The sequence below is a fragment of the Oncorhynchus mykiss genome, chromosome 2, assembly GCF_057628025.1.
Source record: "Oncorhynchus mykiss isolate SJ-2025 chromosome 2, ASM5762802v1, whole genome shotgun sequence".
NCBI lineage: Eukaryota > Metazoa > Chordata > Actinopteri > Salmoniformes > Salmonidae > Oncorhynchus > Oncorhynchus mykiss.
In genome coordinates this window covers 70,362,253-70,379,922 of record NC_143023.1, presented here as the reverse complement: position 1 = coordinate 70,379,922, position 17,670 = coordinate 70,362,253, and the positions used below count along the sequence as shown (strand labels likewise).

At 42.8% G+C, this 17,670-nt stretch overlaps 2 protein-coding genes across 4 annotated transcripts in view; one reads left to right on the top strand and one right to left on the bottom strand.

Annotated features, from left to right (window-relative positions):
- Nucleotides 1–7,748, top strand: part of LOC110495228 (N-terminal EF-hand calcium-binding protein 2) — a 150,611-nt gene extending 142,863 nt beyond the window's left edge. For all 3 annotated transcript variants that reach the window (XM_090206484.1, XM_021570520.3, XM_090206486.1), the window contains 4 exons: nt 430–542; nt 3,733–3,810; nt 4,861–4,952; nt 5,331–7,748. In XM_090206484.1, coding sequence (XP_090062610.1) covers nt 430–542; nt 3,733–3,810; nt 4,861–4,952; nt 5,331–5,359 — 312 coding nt within the window. In that variant the 3' untranslated portion in view covers nt 5,360–7,748. The remainder of the gene's footprint in view (nt 1–429; nt 543–3,732; nt 3,811–4,860; nt 4,953–5,330) is intronic.
- An 87-nt stretch (nt 7,749–7,835) lies between these two features.
- On the bottom strand, nt 7,836–16,148 carry slc38a8a (solute carrier family 38 member 8a). Its single transcript, XM_021570519.3, has 11 exons — nt 15,659–16,148; nt 15,132–15,479; nt 12,043–12,241; nt 11,633–11,789; nt 11,382–11,486; nt 10,259–10,316; nt 9,414–9,528; nt 8,978–9,125; nt 8,633–8,832; nt 8,476–8,527; nt 7,836–8,358 (listed from the first exon to the last, which is right to left on the bottom strand). Exons 2-11 carry the CDS (start codon nt 15,318–15,320, stop codon nt 8,256–8,258), a joined length of 1,326 nt encoding a protein of 441 aa, XP_021426194.1. The 5' UTR covers nt 15,321–15,479; nt 15,659–16,148; the 3' UTR covers nt 7,836–8,255.
- Between the last annotated feature and the right edge of the window lie 1,522 nt (nt 16,149–17,670).

The following is a 17,670-nucleotide window of genomic DNA, read 5'->3' as shown; positions in this document are numbered from 1 at the left end:
TAGCTGTAATTTCTGAGACCAGAACCGTATGGAGGTTCTGACGATCTGTGTGGAGTGTGACCACATGAGAATCCGTAACTGTTGGACTGGAGTCGGCGCCATTACCATTCACGTTTGCCATCACGGTTGAAACGTTAGTTACAGGTCTTCTGCGCCTCAGATCGTGTGACATTTGAATCAAAAAGGTAACTTACGAACTCATCAATCAAATCTGATATGTAAGAAAGTTGAATGCAAAGTAAAAATGTGGCAAATTTAACTAATGCGCACAAGCCTCGTCCACAAACCTCTTCTCCACTCACATGCTAAACCAGGAGCCCCCATCACATGATCAAATGGATTTCCTTACCTATTTTTCTGCTTTTATCTCCCTCTTTTTCTCAACCCCTCACTTTTTACTTCTGTCTATCTTTCTTTCTTTCTGTCCAGTCTCTGTACCTGATTCGTCAGGAAATGACGGTATCCCAGAAGCAGCTGGGAGAATTCTGTGAGGCCCTGAAGCAGTACCTGAAGAATGTCTCTGCTGAAAGAGACTGCTTCCAGTGAGTCCACCTATTTAACTTTATCTGTGTATCTTTCATTGTCCATCTCACACAATACCTTTCATGACCATTTGTCCACTGTGCGTGTTTTTCTACCTGGCTGATGTATTCACAACCTAACTGGTTATCTACCAGTGGAGGCTCTTCAGAGGAGGAAGGGGAGGACCAACCTCCTCAGTGAATTTCATTTTTTTTTAAGTACAACATTGAAAAAGTTATCCTTTTTAGATTAAACTATACTAAATATATTCACGTCACCAAATAATTGACTAAAACACTGTTTTGCAATGAAGGTCTTCAGTAGTCTCAACAGCACTCTGTCGGGTAGCACCATGGTTTAGCCGGAGGACAGCAAGCTTCCTTCCTCCTCTTGGTACATTGAATTCAATACCAAACCTAGGAGGCTCTTGGTTCTCACCCCCTTCCATAGACTTACACAGTAATTATGACAACTTCCGGAGGACGTCCTCCAACCTTTCAGAGCTCTTGCAGCATGAACTGACATGTAGTCCACTCAATCAAAGGATCAGAGAATGAATCTAGTACGGAAAGAATAAGCACAGCTAGCTAGCACAGCAGTGCATACAATGTGGTGAGTAGTTGACTCAAAGACAATAGTTGAATAAATGAGTTTATTCAAAAATGAAGGAGAAGCAAGAGAGAGAGAGAGTGTAATTTTTTTTTCACTTTCAGTTTCACTTACTTAGATAGCAAATGCAGCTGGCTAGTATAGTTACTCAAATACCCAGCTTAAACAGAGGGATGCTATGTTAGCTAGATGGCTGTGACTATCCAACACAACACTGGAACTCTTCCAAGTCAAGGTAAGCTTTTGGATTTATTAATTTATTGCCGGTGCAGCAGCTTACTGCCTATACACTGTAACGTTACTGCATGATTGTAGCGGGTTTACTAACACATTAGTTCTATTAGCTATGTTGACTAGGAAGTTACTTTAGATAATATGTAGGCTGTGTGTAGCGGTTATGACATGGTTTGGCTAGAGTTTTTTTTTTGCCTGGTCACAAACAGATGATGATGTGTTGTTCATTGAAGTCCACAAACGAAGGGAAAAGGTGCATTTGTCCAATATAAACTCTTGTTTGCAACTGATGAATGATTACACCCTAGATAAGCTAGATGCAGGCAAGAGTGTGCAAGGCAATATTGAATGTGTCACTGTCCATCATCAAATTTTTCTCTCGACCTGTGTGCACTTACGTTGTAAACTTCATTCTTAGGCTAGGTTGTAGCAACCTCGTGATGGGTATAGGGAAAATTGTAGTGTCATGACGTAGCCTAAACCTATCGATGTTACATTGAACTGGGTGAATGGAATATGCATGACAGTCATCCAACATGCTGTAATAGAAATAAGGTCATGCTCATGAAAAACAAATGGTCCTCCCTCATCATAAACAGCACTGATTGCCACTGTTATCTACTGACCATGCTCAAGTACTTTACCAATCTTCAATATACAGCTTAATATTGTGAGACAGATGCCCTGACAGAAGCCTTTTCAAAACTCAAATACACTACAAGTTCTAAAAGTAAAGTACTCCTGCAACAGGGTGATCAAATGAAGATCCTACATCTGTAATGCTTATTTTGTCACAATGCTCCGCAAGGTACTAATCTCATCTCAAAGTATAATGGCAGGAAGGCTCGGGGAGGAAACTCAGAGGGAGCATGATTAGATATTAGAAAATAATGGACAAATAAGTCAACATTGCTGATAGGGAGAGACAGAGCGCCTCTGAGTGCTGGTGTGTACAGGTTATGGATGGTTGAGGGAGCCTCTGGCAGAGAAAGGATGTGCTGGGGACTGAAGAGGCAATCAGACTGGATAAACCTGTTTAACACGCTGTTGTCCTCTGCCTCTCCGCAACCATCATCAACCAGGAGGAATCTCCATGTGACAAGGGACAATGAAATGGAAAATAGGGCTGAGCAGATTAGAGAAACCTGGACAGAGCCTCTCAGTTGGTCTTGCTCTGAGCTGAGGTAATGTACGGCAGCCTACTGCACAACCTCCAGTATGCTTTAGAGCACTGCTGCTGCCTGTAGCACAAATGTATCTTCTTTCCTATCAATGTAGCAGCAGATTCTCATGCCCAGGGTGTGTAAGACTCAGTTCAAAAGGACAAGTTCCTCTACAGTCGGTTTCAGAGCGACTCCCTGGAGCCAAGTTCAGGAAATAGGCTGGCTACTGTCATCAGCATTTTGTAGTCTCATCATAATACACTTAGGGATGGTGAATAATTGATCACTGAGGAATTGGGCTCTGACTCTGTACTGTGAATAGACTGTTTTCTTTCTCTCTCTCATTCTCACATTACCACTATTTAAGTCTGAAACTGTATTTTCCTCCCTCATGTCTCTACTATTGGTTCCTATAAGTGCTTCTACATGGTACGAATACATCCTGCAAATGATGCCATAAGAATATGTCCTCCTTTTTAAGTCCTTGAATTTACACATACACACAAACAACCCACAGACAAACACACAAACATTGACAAAGTTATGGGAAGGAAGCACACGTGTGGATGCACAGACACACACTCAAACACCCTCCCCTGGTGCGCATCTTTCTTTTAGATGGACACACATTGACTTGGACATGGGTTTTTTTTTTGGTTGAAGAATGTGAATGTGGAGCCTCGCACAGCAGCGGCCCGTCAAATAAAACAACGCAGTGGTCTGATCTAGATGTAACCTCAGACAGAGAGCTGTCAGCTGTAATAGAAGCATTCAGCAGGTCAATAAGATGTGTCAGGAGTCTCTCCAGTTGCGAGCTCCACTGTGATGGAAGGAAACAGAAAACCCAGCTCATACAGTAGAACTCTTCTACTCTACTAAACCCCTGAGACACAGGTCAGCCGTCTGAACCACTACTGCCCTCCAGTGGAGGATTTATGCGTGGGAGTGAGTGGAGCTGAAGTCAAGTAACTTTGGGCTTCTACTATAATGGTTGACTATGGGTGTCTATTATTATGGTTTATGTGGCGGGAAAGTGTTTCTGTGCTCAACTACCACACATCCCTCTCTGACATCTGTCTGCGTAAGCTTATTGGCAATTCACTGTTTTTATTAAAATATTTTATAGTTCTCCAATGTCATCTGCCCATTATTGACTTGCCAGTGTCTTACTCTCTCTCTCTTTTTGTATTCCTTTTTTCCTCAGTGTGACTGCAGTGCGGCTGCCAGATGGGCTCTCCTTCGTGGTGTATGAGTTCTGGGATGGAGAGGAGGAGTGGAAAAAGTAAGTTCTAGAATTGTGTCTCATTTGACATCTCACCCATCCCTCCCTCCCCCACATCTCCTGACATATCCTTCTTATAATCCCCATAGGTACAATTTCCAGAAAATATGGAATCAATAATGCACAAAAAAAATTGTTTTTTGTTGTTTTTTTGGGGTTGTTGAATTTTACCCCTTTTTCGTGGTATCCAATTGTTTAGTAGCTACTATCTTGTCTCATCGCTACAACTCCCGCACAGGCTCAGGAGAGACGAAGGTTGAAAGTTATGCATCCTCCGATACACAACCCAACCAAGCCGTACTGCTTCTTAACACAGCGCGCATCCAACCCGGAAGCCAGCCGCACCAATGTGTCGGAGGAAACACCGTGCACCTAGCAACCTTGGTTAGCACACACTGCGCCCGGCCCGCCACAGGAGTCGCTGGTGCGTGATGAGTCAAGGATATCCGGCCAAGCCCTCCCTAACCCGGATGACGCTGGGCCATTTGTGCGTCGCCCCACAGACCTCCCGGTTGCAGCCGGTTACGACAGAGCCTGGGCTCGAACCCAGAGTCTCTGGTGGCACAGCTGGCGCTGCAGTACAGCACCCTTAACCACTGCGCCACCCGGGGGAACTATGCACAATAATTTGACATGTTGGTGTCTACTATTTTGTAAGCACAGTTCTCATATGAGATATGTGTATTTTTTTTTACACAATTGGGTAGATGATTACAGAAGAGCCGTCATTGCTTAGTGTTTTTGTTTAAATGTTCATACAAAGCTAACATCTGGAATCAGACTTTGGTTAAGCAGACTCCAGAGGTACAGAGCTCGTGGCAGGAACCTATCTACAGCTATAGCCACTGAATAAAGCTGACATACTACTGTATAATTACTTATTGATGTTTTGGGGGATGTGCCGAGGCTGTAACGAGTCTCTATCTTTCAAGTTCTCTATCATCTATGGGGCGTAGGAGAACTGAAGGAGTGAGCGTGTGTGTATCTGCATGCATGGGTGTGTGAGTCTGTGTTTATATGTGATCTTATGCCCTCCACCTCTGTCCTCAGGCACCTCCAGGCTGCATCCTTCAAGGCCTTTCAACATGTTAAAGTTGACACTCTGTGCCAGCCTGAGGCTGTGTCCACTGTTGCTGTGCCAGGTTAGTCTCCTGAGAGAGAGCTGGCATAGAGCACAATCCCCTGCGTAATGCTGGCATAGTGCCGTATATCTGGGATGGGGAGCCCTGATAGCGATGGAACCTACTGGTGGAGAGAACTGTTTGAAGTAGAGCAGTCTGGGAAAACACATACCCTGATATTTATTATATTTACTTATTGTTATTGGTATGTCATAGACTTACCTCAGGCAAACCTGAAAATATATGACATTCAATTTGAATTATATTATGCAGTGTATCATCATTGTTTTATCACATTGAGCAGAGAAACACTAGACCTGAGTGTGAAAGTGTTGTAAATGATGTATCTATTCCTGAGCTGCTTGTCTAACTGAACTCCCTCGCTCTCTCTCCCTGCAGCGGCCTGGTGCAGCCTGAGCAGAGACTGATGGGGGTGGGGACGCATCGCCTAAGTCCACAACACCCCCATCCTTAGCTCCCACATACCCCCTTTACCTCACTCTCACCCCCACAATCCCTCTTTCTCTCTTTTGTAAGTACATGTTTACACAGTGTCTGTTTGATATTGAGACTAAATGGAAGGCATCAATTGCAGTGAATATTAAACAGTGCATTAAAGCGAGATTACCGCCATCCAATGCATTTGTTCATTGTATCGTTCACCCTCAAGTCATTGTAGAAATGAGGTGAACAGTTAACCTGCTTTTGAGGCTCTAGTGCATGTCATCAATTTTGACTAAAAGACATGAACCTGCTGCTGCTGCTAATGACAGAGTAATAGAGCCCTCAACATTCATCTCTATCAAGCTGTGAAGGTTCGTTTTTTTCCGTTGTGTTAAAGAGTACTTGTATGAATCAGCAATGGATATATTAGCTGTTAAAGTCTAGTAAAATTATATGAAAACATGTTCTATTATAATTATATTTGTATTGACGTCTTTAGTGGTAAAGTGCAAAATTCTTCAGAAGAAGCGGTTACAACAAAAGCAGCGAAACTTGTGGTTTTGCTGCAGACAGTTTCCCTTTTGAACAACTAATCTCAAGCCTTAAACATCAGCATGGGGTTGAGGTTATAGGATTTCCAATAATGGAGTTGCTGCAGATCCAACTTCACAGGATCTTTTTTCTCTCAGGACCTTTAGTTCTGAAGCTTCTGGGCATGTTTCTTGACCTCTACTTCACACACTCATTTTTGTGGTCTCCTTACCTTCACATTTCTCACTGATGATAATTTGTCAAGTCCATGCAGCATCTGCATACCAACCATTTGATCGCAATCAGTTTCATGGGGATGTGCATTTAGATCTTGAGTTATAGTGTTGTTTTGAACGATGTACAGTGAGCAAATTTTAGAGCAGATGGTGTTACCTATACCATAGCCTACAGAGACTGTGCATAAAGTAGAGAATAAACACATGAGCAGGACATGATCCACACATGCACAGAATCTTTAGGACCTTTAGTCGAGGGAATAAAGATCTGGGAAAAGTCAGATCCGCAGCCATGGCCTTCCCATAAACGCAGAGTAATTTGATTTTAAGCCTCTAACGCACAGCCATAAATTACAATCACAATGTTCATTGCAATTGAGCAAAAAGAAGATGTTTCACATATCAAGCAAATGATAGTAACAGAAAATATATCAGAAAGAATGTTCACCCACCAACCCAGTTGAAGAACCTCTTGTGCACATCTAGGAGCATGACCAGTTTGTCCAACTCCAACAACCTGAAATCAACATGATCCAACAGACCCAGTCGAAAAGCACAATGTAAATTAATGAGATATAGCGATTACATATATTTAAAGTATGAGTGTATTACAAATTCTCAATAAAAGTGTTTTATCTATAAACAATAATGTATGAATCACTCATCTTGATCTACCTTTAGAGGGTGGAATCTTTCACCCACTTCTCCATTTAATTTCTTAGTTTGTCCTGTAAGCACATGCTGGTGGCAAGCTTGTCCTTAACCAATTGGGGGATATCAAACCCTCACTCCCCAGGATAAGATTATCATCTCAGATAATTACATGTAAGTAATAACTAAGACTGTCCTTGTTCACTGTAAAAATACAACTTTATTTACTTGGCTTTGATCATAACTAGGACCACCACTGAAATGAAAATCGCACATGTTCAGTTCCATCTCTGGTGCTAAGCCACATCGCGCTTTTCTTTGAGAGAACCCTGGACTTCTCCATGTTAATACACCCGTGATATTAATAAATAGCACGCCTTGGGCTTCATATTAGCCTCAGCATTACAGAGCAAGAGCATGGCTCCCTTGTTGACATAGACTTATGTGGGGAAATTCTACTGGAAAGGTTTTCTATCCGTAGCTTCCGTTGGGTTCTGTATGAACAGGTCAGAGCCAGTCAGAAAATGCCAATTCTATTTCTGTAACATTCCTGGCTGTTCCCTAAACTGTGCAACCAAATATTTTCCCCATCTCTTGAGTGCATGTTAAAATGAATGTCCAGTAACTTATTTAATGTAGAATTTAGCCATGCTACTTTCACTGGGTTTTGTGGATTTCTTATTTGTCTTTTATAGTATTCCTATAAAAAAGGACAGACAAAACAAATATATATATATGAATAGAAAATGGCATACAGAATGAACATTCACTTTTATGGCAGTGTTTGGAGAAATGCTAATTCTTATACTTATACTGTATGTTTCAGTAAAATGGCTTTCTCTCTGAGTGTAGAGACTTATTGCAGGGATGCAAGTACCATATTTAGTCTTAAAACTGTTGAAATTCTAGATAATGTAGAATGATAAAACTCAATAAAATGGAAATAAACCATGAATCTGTTGCTTCATTGCTTTACATTTCTGGGAAAGCATGCACACAACATGTAGTATGAAGACTAATGAAAAACAAATGCCAGTGCATATTTCCTATAAAACATTTTACTTCTGATAAACATGTCAATACAATGAAAATCATCAACATATTGTACACAAAAGTCAGAATCGTAACTTGAGACAGCAACCTATGTGAGAATACACCATTTATGTTCATTCAAGATATCAAAGCAAACACCACACACACATTAACAAAAAGTCAAAATAACTCACTTTCTCCCCCAGCCCCATATGTCATGTTCACTCTATGGCCACCCTTTCATTATGGCTGAAAATACTTTTTTTTAACCTACTATGTAAACTTCTGATTTCCTTCAGTGTATCAGACAGTGAGCAGAACACATTGTGCAAATGAAATAACACAAAAGTAAGAAGAATAAGAATAGAAAACTCCCCTATTCCTACCCAGTCAACAACTCTCACACAATGAAGACATATACCAGTTAGGGTTAGATCTTATTGAGGAGTTGTATGATGGCGATGGTGGTGCTCTGTCCAAAGATGAAGGCCCCACAGATCAGAGTGATCATCCCCCATGTTGTTAGGACCACTCTGAGAGGGAATGGGGGAGGGGGAGTGAGAAAATAAAGGAGAACATGGTGTCAATGAAAAGAAGGATTTGGATGGATGAATGGTTTGAATGAGTGACCATGATTGGTTTAAACTCACCGTGTTTTGAAAGATACTTGCTCTGACTGCATGGCAAATACTAGACATAGCCCTGCACACAAGCAGATAAAGCAAACATACATTATCTCTGCTGGTTCGATTCACATACAACTGTGTGGGAGAGAGTGAAGGAGTGAAAGGGGGATAATTTTCCCACCTGGGAAGATGAAAATGAAAAATGCGCTGATTCCCCCAATGATACTGATAACCTTGCTGATGTCTGGGATGAACATGGCAATGAGCAGGGTGACGGTGATCCAGGCTATAGTCAGCCCCACGCGGCTACAGTTCTCATACGACTCGGTCACAACGTGGAAGCGCCGACGGAAACTCAGCAGTGGGTCCTGAATCACGGACCTGATTGCAGAACATTAGAGACACTACAATGAGACTCACTGGGTCTAACAGACAAATTTACTAACAAGTTCTTTATTTCGACTTAAAATGTTCTGATTTAAATGGCCAATGAATTATATTTCTATGTAATGCCCATTATTGTTACCTTCCTAGCAGGAGGATGATGGGGAAGATGGTGATGATAGAGATCCCAAAGAGCAGTCTTGCAATGATCATGAGGACATCGTCCCCTGTGTATGACATCAGAATATCTGCTGCAACATCCTTGCCAAATGTCAGGTATCCGTAAACACCTGAACCAGAAAGAGAGGGGAAACATTCAAACACCAACTTTACCTTAAAGGTTCTTCAGCTGTCCCCATAGGAGAACCCTTTGAAGAACCCTTTTAGGTTCCATGTAGAACCCTTTCCACAGAGGAAACCTTATGGGTTCTACCTGAAACCTAAAAGGGTTCTCCTGTGGGGACAGCCAAATAACCACTTTGGAACCTTTTTTTCTAAGAGTCTACAATAGTATAGTCACTGTGTTCACTACAATCACTTGGTGCTATGAGCCGGAGTATTGAAGGGATGAGTCTCACCAGTTAGGGAGTAAATGACCAGGCAGAAGAACATGGACACCACAGATATGAACACCCAATGGGACAGGCTTTTGTTCTCCATGCTGCTGTAGATGGCTATGCAGGCCTCGTGACACTGGAGCACAGAATGATACAGAATAGAAAATGGCAGGCTCAGAACGCAAAGCTCAGAGAAACATGACTACATAGACCTGTGACGGGCTTGAGTCCTCTGAATCATTCTGGTGGCCAGTTAGCTCTGGCCCTTACATTGAGACTATGTATAGCATGGGGCTCCACAGATCTTGATGCTTCCAATCATAGAACGTCAGATCCTTTGCACAAGCTGACAATTCAACTATATACATTACACTAGCAAGGTTCTTCCAGGTTTTCTCGGTCAAATTTTACTCAACATTCCTCCATCCACATTCCTTCAGGATTCCCATCCTTCCTCTTTTTTTCACCAGCTCAGTAATCAATCAGCCCGGGGGTGCAGGGGCTCAGGGAGCTGGGCTTTGTCTGCCTCTCTCCCCACTTCCCTTTTATTACATTTCTGACAATCCCCCTGTGTTTCCTTGGTTACTCAGAAGATTAAACAATATCTCTGAAAATGAGTAATATTTTCCAATTTTCCTCCAATCTTACCCAAGTTAAAATATTGAACAGAGAAACAGCTCTCCTCTGCCAGATAGCCTGAGGCTCTGTTGGGCTGTGATGACTGACCACTCCTCAATAGACAGCTCCTCAATTGACCAGAATTTGGGGTAAATGCCAGACTTTTAACCATTGGCTTCATAAAGAAAACAAATCTAACCTCACAAGTGACCACTTTGAAAACCAAACATGTTTGAAGCCGTACTCACCTGAAAGCCAAAGCAGATGGTCGGGATAACGCTGAACATCGAAGCCCAAGAGCTTATTCTACAGAGAGACGACAAGAACACTTCAGAGTGGCTCTCAAAAGGGCCTTTTCAACAAGACCTAATCTGACCTGAGGCAATTTCAGTCTTTTACAGTTTCTGTCAATCACACCGACACATTACAATGTGTGGGCTGAGGGCTCAGACTCCACTCCCAGACAGTCAAAATGTAGCTCAAAATGAAAATAACTAACAACGGAACAAGGACTAAAAGCTCCTAATATTAAAAGTGCATCTTAGATCCTGATCTCACAGACTTCTTCACAGGTTACATTTAACTTGACAGCATTTTCAGACTATATCGATATGATTTTATGATAGGCCTATGCTGAAGGCCATCACATAGGCCTATGCTAAAGGCCATCACATAGGCCTATGCTAAAGGCCATCACATAGGCCTATGCTAAAGGCCATCCCATAGGCCTATGCTAAAGGCCATCCCATAGGCCTATGCTAAAGGCCATCCCATAGGCCTATGCTAAAGGCCATCCCATAGGCCTATGCTAAAGGCCATCCCATAGGCCTATGCTAAAGGCCATCCCATAGGCCTATGCTAAAGGCCATCCCATAGGCCTATGCTAAAGGCCATCCCATAGGCCTATGCTAAAGGCCATCCCATAGTCCTATGCTAAAGGCCATCCCATAGGCCTATGCTAAAGGCCATCCCATAGGCCTATGCTAAAGGCCATCCCATAGGCCTATGCTAAAGGCCATCACATAGGCCTATGCTAAAGGCCATCACATAGGCCTATGCTAAAGGCCATCCCATAGGCCTATGCTAAAGGCCATCCCTTAGGCCTAGGCTAAAGGCCATCACATAGGCCTATGCTAAAGGCCATCCCATAGGCCTATGCTAAAGGCCATCCCATAGGCCTATGCTAAAGGCCATCCCATAGGCCTATGCTAAAGGCCATCACATAGGCCTATGCTAAAGGCCATCACATAGGCCTATGCTAAAGGCCATCATAAAATCATATCAATATTGTTCACGTCACTCAGACTATGTAACAAGGACAGAAATTGCTCAAAGGTCAAACTAATATGAATTGGGATTACAAGCACTCACCCACTTGTGTACAAGGGGGATATATGCACATCACTGCTCTCTCTTGTGTGATATTTCACAATGATGGCCACTGTTAGGTATGTTGCCGCCAGAGTACCTAAAACACTTCAAAAAGAGGGAAAGGGTTGAGCAAAACATGAGATTGAATATGGCAGTAACAGCCACACAAATGTTGCAATGTTCTGCACCAAGTAGCCTGGGCTCAAATCTTTGCAATGCTGTAGTACACTGCCCATAAATGACTCACCCACCTGATGTACTTCTGAATACTGATCTCTTTAGGGATGGAGAGAGGGAGGATGAGGAAGACACACAGGAGGATGAGGGCGAAATGTGGGTGTGTGTACCAGTGGTATGGCATATCTGTCTCGGGCAATCCAGTGATCAACTCATAAAGGGAGATGCATACTGCAAGACAAACACATGAATTACATAAAGAAACATGTATCAGATACTGTATATGAAGTTGAAAATCTATATCATTAACCTATTTCCAATGATCATCATTACATGAGAAGTGGGGACAGGAAAATATGATGATTTCAAAGGCTCCAGAAGAAATAGTTCAGGAAGGAATGACTTTATTATGAAAACGGTAACATAACCCAGTAAGAGTTAGTTAGGGAGTCATGCAGTCGGGGAGAAGCATGAAGATACTCACGTTTCTCCAGCTGGTCCGACACTATGACCAGGAAGGCCACAGAGATCATGAAGAGGTTGAAGACGAACACGACCTCACAGAGCTGCCCGATGGCAGGCCCACACACATCCTTCACCACAGCCTGGTACGTGTTCTGACCACTGATGGAGGAGGAGTAGCCCAGGATTACCAGGCCACTGATGAGGAACACCAGGGACACCTGGGGCGGAGGAGAGATGAAGATACAATCAAGAGGTTGCTGAGTAGGAGAAGAGAGATGAGATTGAGCAAATAATAAGAGAGTAGGTCTATAACAGATTGGTCTGGCTGACACCAAACTCGAAGTCTTCGTGATTCATGTCAGCCAGGCTAATAAAGGATAACATGGATGAGGGGAAGGGATAACCAGAGGGAATTTCATAGAAAGCTGAATTTAGTGTGTACAACTGCTGAGAATGATGTGCTTGACTGCGGTGCTTTATATTGATTATATACAAAATGAAAAAAATTGAAATTGTCAACATTGATACTATTATTTGATTAAGAATATGTAGGCTACTCAAAATTAATCAATTATGCAAACTATCCGGCTCTTGGCATGTTAACACCTCCTCGAGGACACTACGGTGGCAGGCCTGATCCCCGACAATGATGAGACAGCCTATAGGGAGGAGGGCAGGGAACTGGCAGTGTGGTGCCAGGACAACAACCTCAACATCAGCAAGACAAAGGAGCTGATCGTGGACCACAGGAAACGAAGGGCCGAGCACGCCCTTAATTCACATTGACGAGGAAGGCCCTAAAAATTGTCAAAGACTCCAGCTACCCAAGTTGTAGACTACTCTCTCTGATTCTGCACGGCAAGTGGTACCAATGCACCAAGTCTGGAACCAGCAGGACCCTGAACAGCTTCTACCCCCAAGCCAAAAGATTGCTAAAAAGTTAGTTAAATAGTTAAGCAAAAGCCTCCCGAGTGGTCTAAGGCACTGCTTCGTAGTGCTAGCTTTGCCACCAGAGAATCTTGCGTCGAGCCCAGGCTCTGTCGCAGCCGGCCGCAACTGGGAGGCCCATGGGGCGATGCATAATTGGCCTAGCGTCGTCCGGGTTAGGGAGGGTTTGGCCGGTAGGGATATCCTTGTCTCATCGTGCACTAGCGACTCCTGTGGCGGGCCGGGCGCAGTGCGCGCTGACCAGGTCGCTAGGTGTACGACACATTGGTGCGGCTGGCTTCCGGGTTGGATGCGCGCTGTGTTAAGAAGCAGTGCGGCTTGGTTGGGGTGTGTTTCGGAGGACGCATGGCTCTCGACCTTAGTCTCTCCCGAGCCCGTACGGGAGTTGTAGCGATGAGACAAGACAGTAACTACTAACAATTGGATACCTCGAAATTGGGTAGAAAAAGGGGTTAAAAAATAAATAATAATAGTTAAGCAAATAGCTCTCCGGACTGCGTTGACCCTTTTTTCACTAACTTTTTTGACTCATCACATACACTGCTGCTACTGTTAACTATCGATCTGTCAATGTATTCCTAGTTATATGTACATATCTACCTCAATTATCTTGTACCCCTGCACATCGACTAGGTTGTGGTCCCCAATATTCCCTCTAAGCTATGCATGTGTCTGGGAGCGTAGCCCGTGCAGAGAATCACAAGACTGAACTTCACTCAACTTTCTAGAGTTTTCCCCGTTAGTTAACACTATCAACGTTTCCCTTTACTGTTGAAATTGTGATCAAATCAATGCAATATTAGCCACTTTCAATGCAACATACTGAAACAAAACAAACTATGCAAGACTTAGTATGCAAAACTATGCAAGAGATTTTGTTGTAGGCAGAGCCCATCGGAATAGGATTATTTTGCATTGACAGGCATGACTCAGGCCCATACTCTACACAAGACTGGTGCGGCATAACCTGCAGTAGGCCTATATGCAAATAGACCATTGCCATATATGGATATGTACCATTCACTTTGAACTGGACTGTTTTACAGCATGAGCGGTCGCGATTATTATGCACCTGTTTTGAGATCAAAGCGAGAGCTGCATGTAGCTACATGTGCACATTTGTTCATATTCTTTGCTAGTTAGTGAGCCATTAGCCCAATTATAGCTTATGTATAATCAGCAATGAGGGAGTGATTTCTTCCTACAAGAGCACAAACCTGTACATGTCTATACATCCTTAAAAAGCAGTGTTGTATTTTAAAACATGCTTGAATAAGCTAAGTAGCCAATAGGCAGAGGGTAGCATATTTTGTCTGATTCTCTGTAATAATGGTATGGGAATAATAATAAATGGTATCTTGTAAAGTGGTTTCTTGCATCAAACAACACAACAACATGTTCAGTCACCTTCTTATCTGAAGGACAAGTTGATAAACAGGATAATGTCAAGCCCAGCATGTTTTTTTTTCAAAAGTCTTGTGGAATGTAGGCCTACATTGAACACCACATATTGGCTGCTACTGTAGGCTGAATGATATAACCTATTTCCATGTTAAAATGTTGTGATGCATTTTCTCCACCGTTTTTTATGGTAGGCCTACATTATAAATCAAATACTCACAGTAGCCTAATTGGACACTGTTAAAACAGTAAATTAATGGGGGTATATCCACAGTATTCACAGTAAACGTGTGCTGGAAGTTGCACCGAATCTTCACAACCTGAAGTTTGCTCAATGCCTCCAAAAAACAAGGGAACATTGCTGGTACCCCTTGCATATAGCCAAGTTATCATTACTCCTTGTTATCAGGTGTTTTACTTTTCTATGGTTTCTATATTTTATTTCTCTCTGCATTGTTGGGAAAGCTAAGAAGTAGACTAGGCATTTCACTGTTCGTCCACACCATTTGTTCACAAAGCACGTGACGAATACAATTTGACTTGATTTGATTCCCAAAACGAATCACCAACCAATTCTAGATGGTTCGTTCTACACAGTAAATGACAAGACTAAATCAATAGGTTTGGAGTAGGTCTATATATATCGTTTAAATTGGTTTAAATTACGTGTTAGATTAGGAGGTGGTTAAAATGACGTTTAATAACAGGAATGCATCAAATAATGTAAATTGTGTTACTGGGGTCAGTAAAGTTACTTACCATCTCCACTGCGACCGCGGAGCGAATTCCACCGGCTTTCTCGAAAGCCCATGGGAAGTTGAGAAGTCCCGCACCAAGCGCAGATTTGAGCATGATGAAAATTGCTCCCAAAGATCCGAGTCTTGGGCCATCTGTATCGAGTGTGGGCTTGGCCAGCAAGCTGATGCTTTCCCTCGCCAACTCTTCCATGCTTTGTCAGACTTGCTCCAAACTCTCCGAAAAACCTCTGCGACTCGTGCCAGGCGATGTGTTCACAGGAATCTGCTCAATAAATAAAGGTGAACTAAAAAGGAGGCTGGGGCAAGGATTGGGTTGGGAAGGTCCGTGTACTTTTCTTGTTTTGATATCCTAGTCAAAAAGTAGAGTGGAAAACAGAAAACGGCTAGTTTTTAGTTTCTGAATTTGATAAACGAAAATTGTAACTCAACTTGTTCTCTAATTTCTCTCATTGATTGTTTCAAAGTTGGACATGGAATAATTTAAAACAAATAACATTTGGGGATTTTAGTTTTTCATTTTGTCCATACCTGGAAGTACACTCCCCCTCAGAATATTCATGAGCCTTATGGGGTGTGGTTAGAGCCAAGGTTGGCAGCACAAAGAAAGTCTTAGCCTGTGTGTGCCAGGAAGATAAAAAAATCATATTAGCTAAGATGCAGAACTTATTATGAAGTTAGCATGCCAATAGAACAAACTCAACAAATTTCAGCTGACTAGCTAGCCCTACCTGGTTACTGGCTATAGTCATGCTAGCTAGTAGTAGCTAGTGGAAGTAAGTTAGTCCCTCAACCTGCAACAAGATGAAGCTGCCCGGCCAAAGCTACCTGCTATGGAAAGGTCAGATTTCTCCATTACTTTCTGTTGACAAAATTCTAATTAAAGGTCCACTGTATTTAAAGGGATGGCTTAATTTAAATTGGCTGAAAACCCCAGGAAGCTGCAGAAGGGAGGACAACTCATAACAATGGCTGGAATGGAATAAATGAAATGGTATCAAAGACATGGAAACCATGTGTTTGATAAGTTTGATTACAATTCCAAATAGTCAGTTCCAGCCATTACTATAAGCCAATCCTTCCCAGTTAAGGTTCCTCAAACGCCTGTGCTGAAACCCCTATTGAATGAAAACTCCATGAGAAAATCTGTTGGCCAGCAAGTGGGAGGGTTTTCAGCAGTTGAATTAAATGTATTCAGTGCGTGCAAGGGAGCCACGCAAAAGATAAGTCTGAATACCAACTATTGAGAAGTGTGTAGGAAAGGCATACATTTCCTAATTAGGAATTAGCCCATAAGTGAACACAGACTTAGATCTTCCTTGAATGTGTGTAAGTAGGTGGGGGAGGGGAGTGTACTGCAGGTGTGTGTGGTGGCCTGGCTGGTCATTTGTTAGTGGGCTGTAGCCTCAGGCCTTTGCCTCTTAATTCTCTGACCCCTCACCTCCAGTGCTGGTCATTAAAAAAAAGCTAGCTAGCTCATGGATGCAAACAATGTTCTTCCCCAGAAACAGCAAAACGACATCTGTTTCAGTAGATATAGTTAGCTAGCTATATAGCGAGGTGTCATCATCTAAAATCACCCTCATTTGGTCAGACCCATCTATGTGAAGCTAGCCACAATAAGGATTAGCCACAATAGTGGACTTTGCGGTTAGCCTTCAAAATAAAAGTATGTAATTGACAGTGAGGAAAATGAATACAAATAGTAGAATTATGCCATAATTGAATAGATCATGCTAAACAAGGTTGGAATGTTATATAAAATCAACAAAGGACAATTTGTTAATTTGACAAATCTGAAAACACACTGGATGTACACTGCTCAAAAAAATAAAAGGAACACTTAAACAACACAATGTAACTCCAAGTCAATCACACTTCTGTGAAATCAAACTGTCCACTTAAGAAGCAACACTGATTGACAATAAATTTCACATGCTGTTGTGCAAATGGAATAGACAACAGGTGGAAATTATAGGCAATTAGCAAGACACCACCAATAAAGGAGTGGTTCTGCAGGTGGTGACCACAGACCACTTCTCAGTTCCTATGCTTCCTGGCTGATGTTTTGGTCACTTTTGAATGCTGGTGGTGCTTTCACTCTAGTGGTAGCATGAGACGGAGTCTACAACCCACACAAGTGGCTCAGGTAGTGCAGCTCATCCAGGATGACACATGGCGAGCTGTGGCGAGAAGGTTTGCTGTGTCTGTCAGCGTAGTGTCCAGAGCATGGAGGCGCTACCAGGAGACAGGCCAGTACATCAGGAGATGTGGAGGAGGCAGTAGGAGGGCAACAACCCAGCAGCAGGACCGCTACCTCCGCCGTTGTGCAAGGAGGAGCACTGCTAGAGCCCTGCAAAATGACCTCCAGCAGGCCACAAATGTGCATGTGTCTGCTCAAACGGTCAGAAACACACTCCATGAGGGTGGTATGAGGGCCCGACGTCCACAGGTGGGGGTTGTGCTTACAGCCCAACACCGTGCAGGACGTTTGGCATTTGCCAGAGAACACCAAGATTGGCAAATTTGCCACTGGCGCCCTG

Bases quoted from the DNA above. Each gene is read 5' to 3' on its own strand.
- slc38a8a (XM_021570519.3), bottom strand. From the start codon at position 15,320: ATGGAAGAGTTGGCGAGGGAAAGCATCAGCTTGCTGGCCAAGCCCACA. The intron at 11,487-11,632 runs GTGGGTGAGTCA...CTCTTTTTGAAG, and splicing joins AGTATTCAGAAGTACATCAG to TGTTTTAGGTACTCTGGCGG. The intron at 8,528-8,632 runs GTGGGAAAATTA...GCTTGTGTGCAG, and splicing joins TTTCATTTTCATCTTCCCAG to GGCTATGTCTAGTATTTGCC.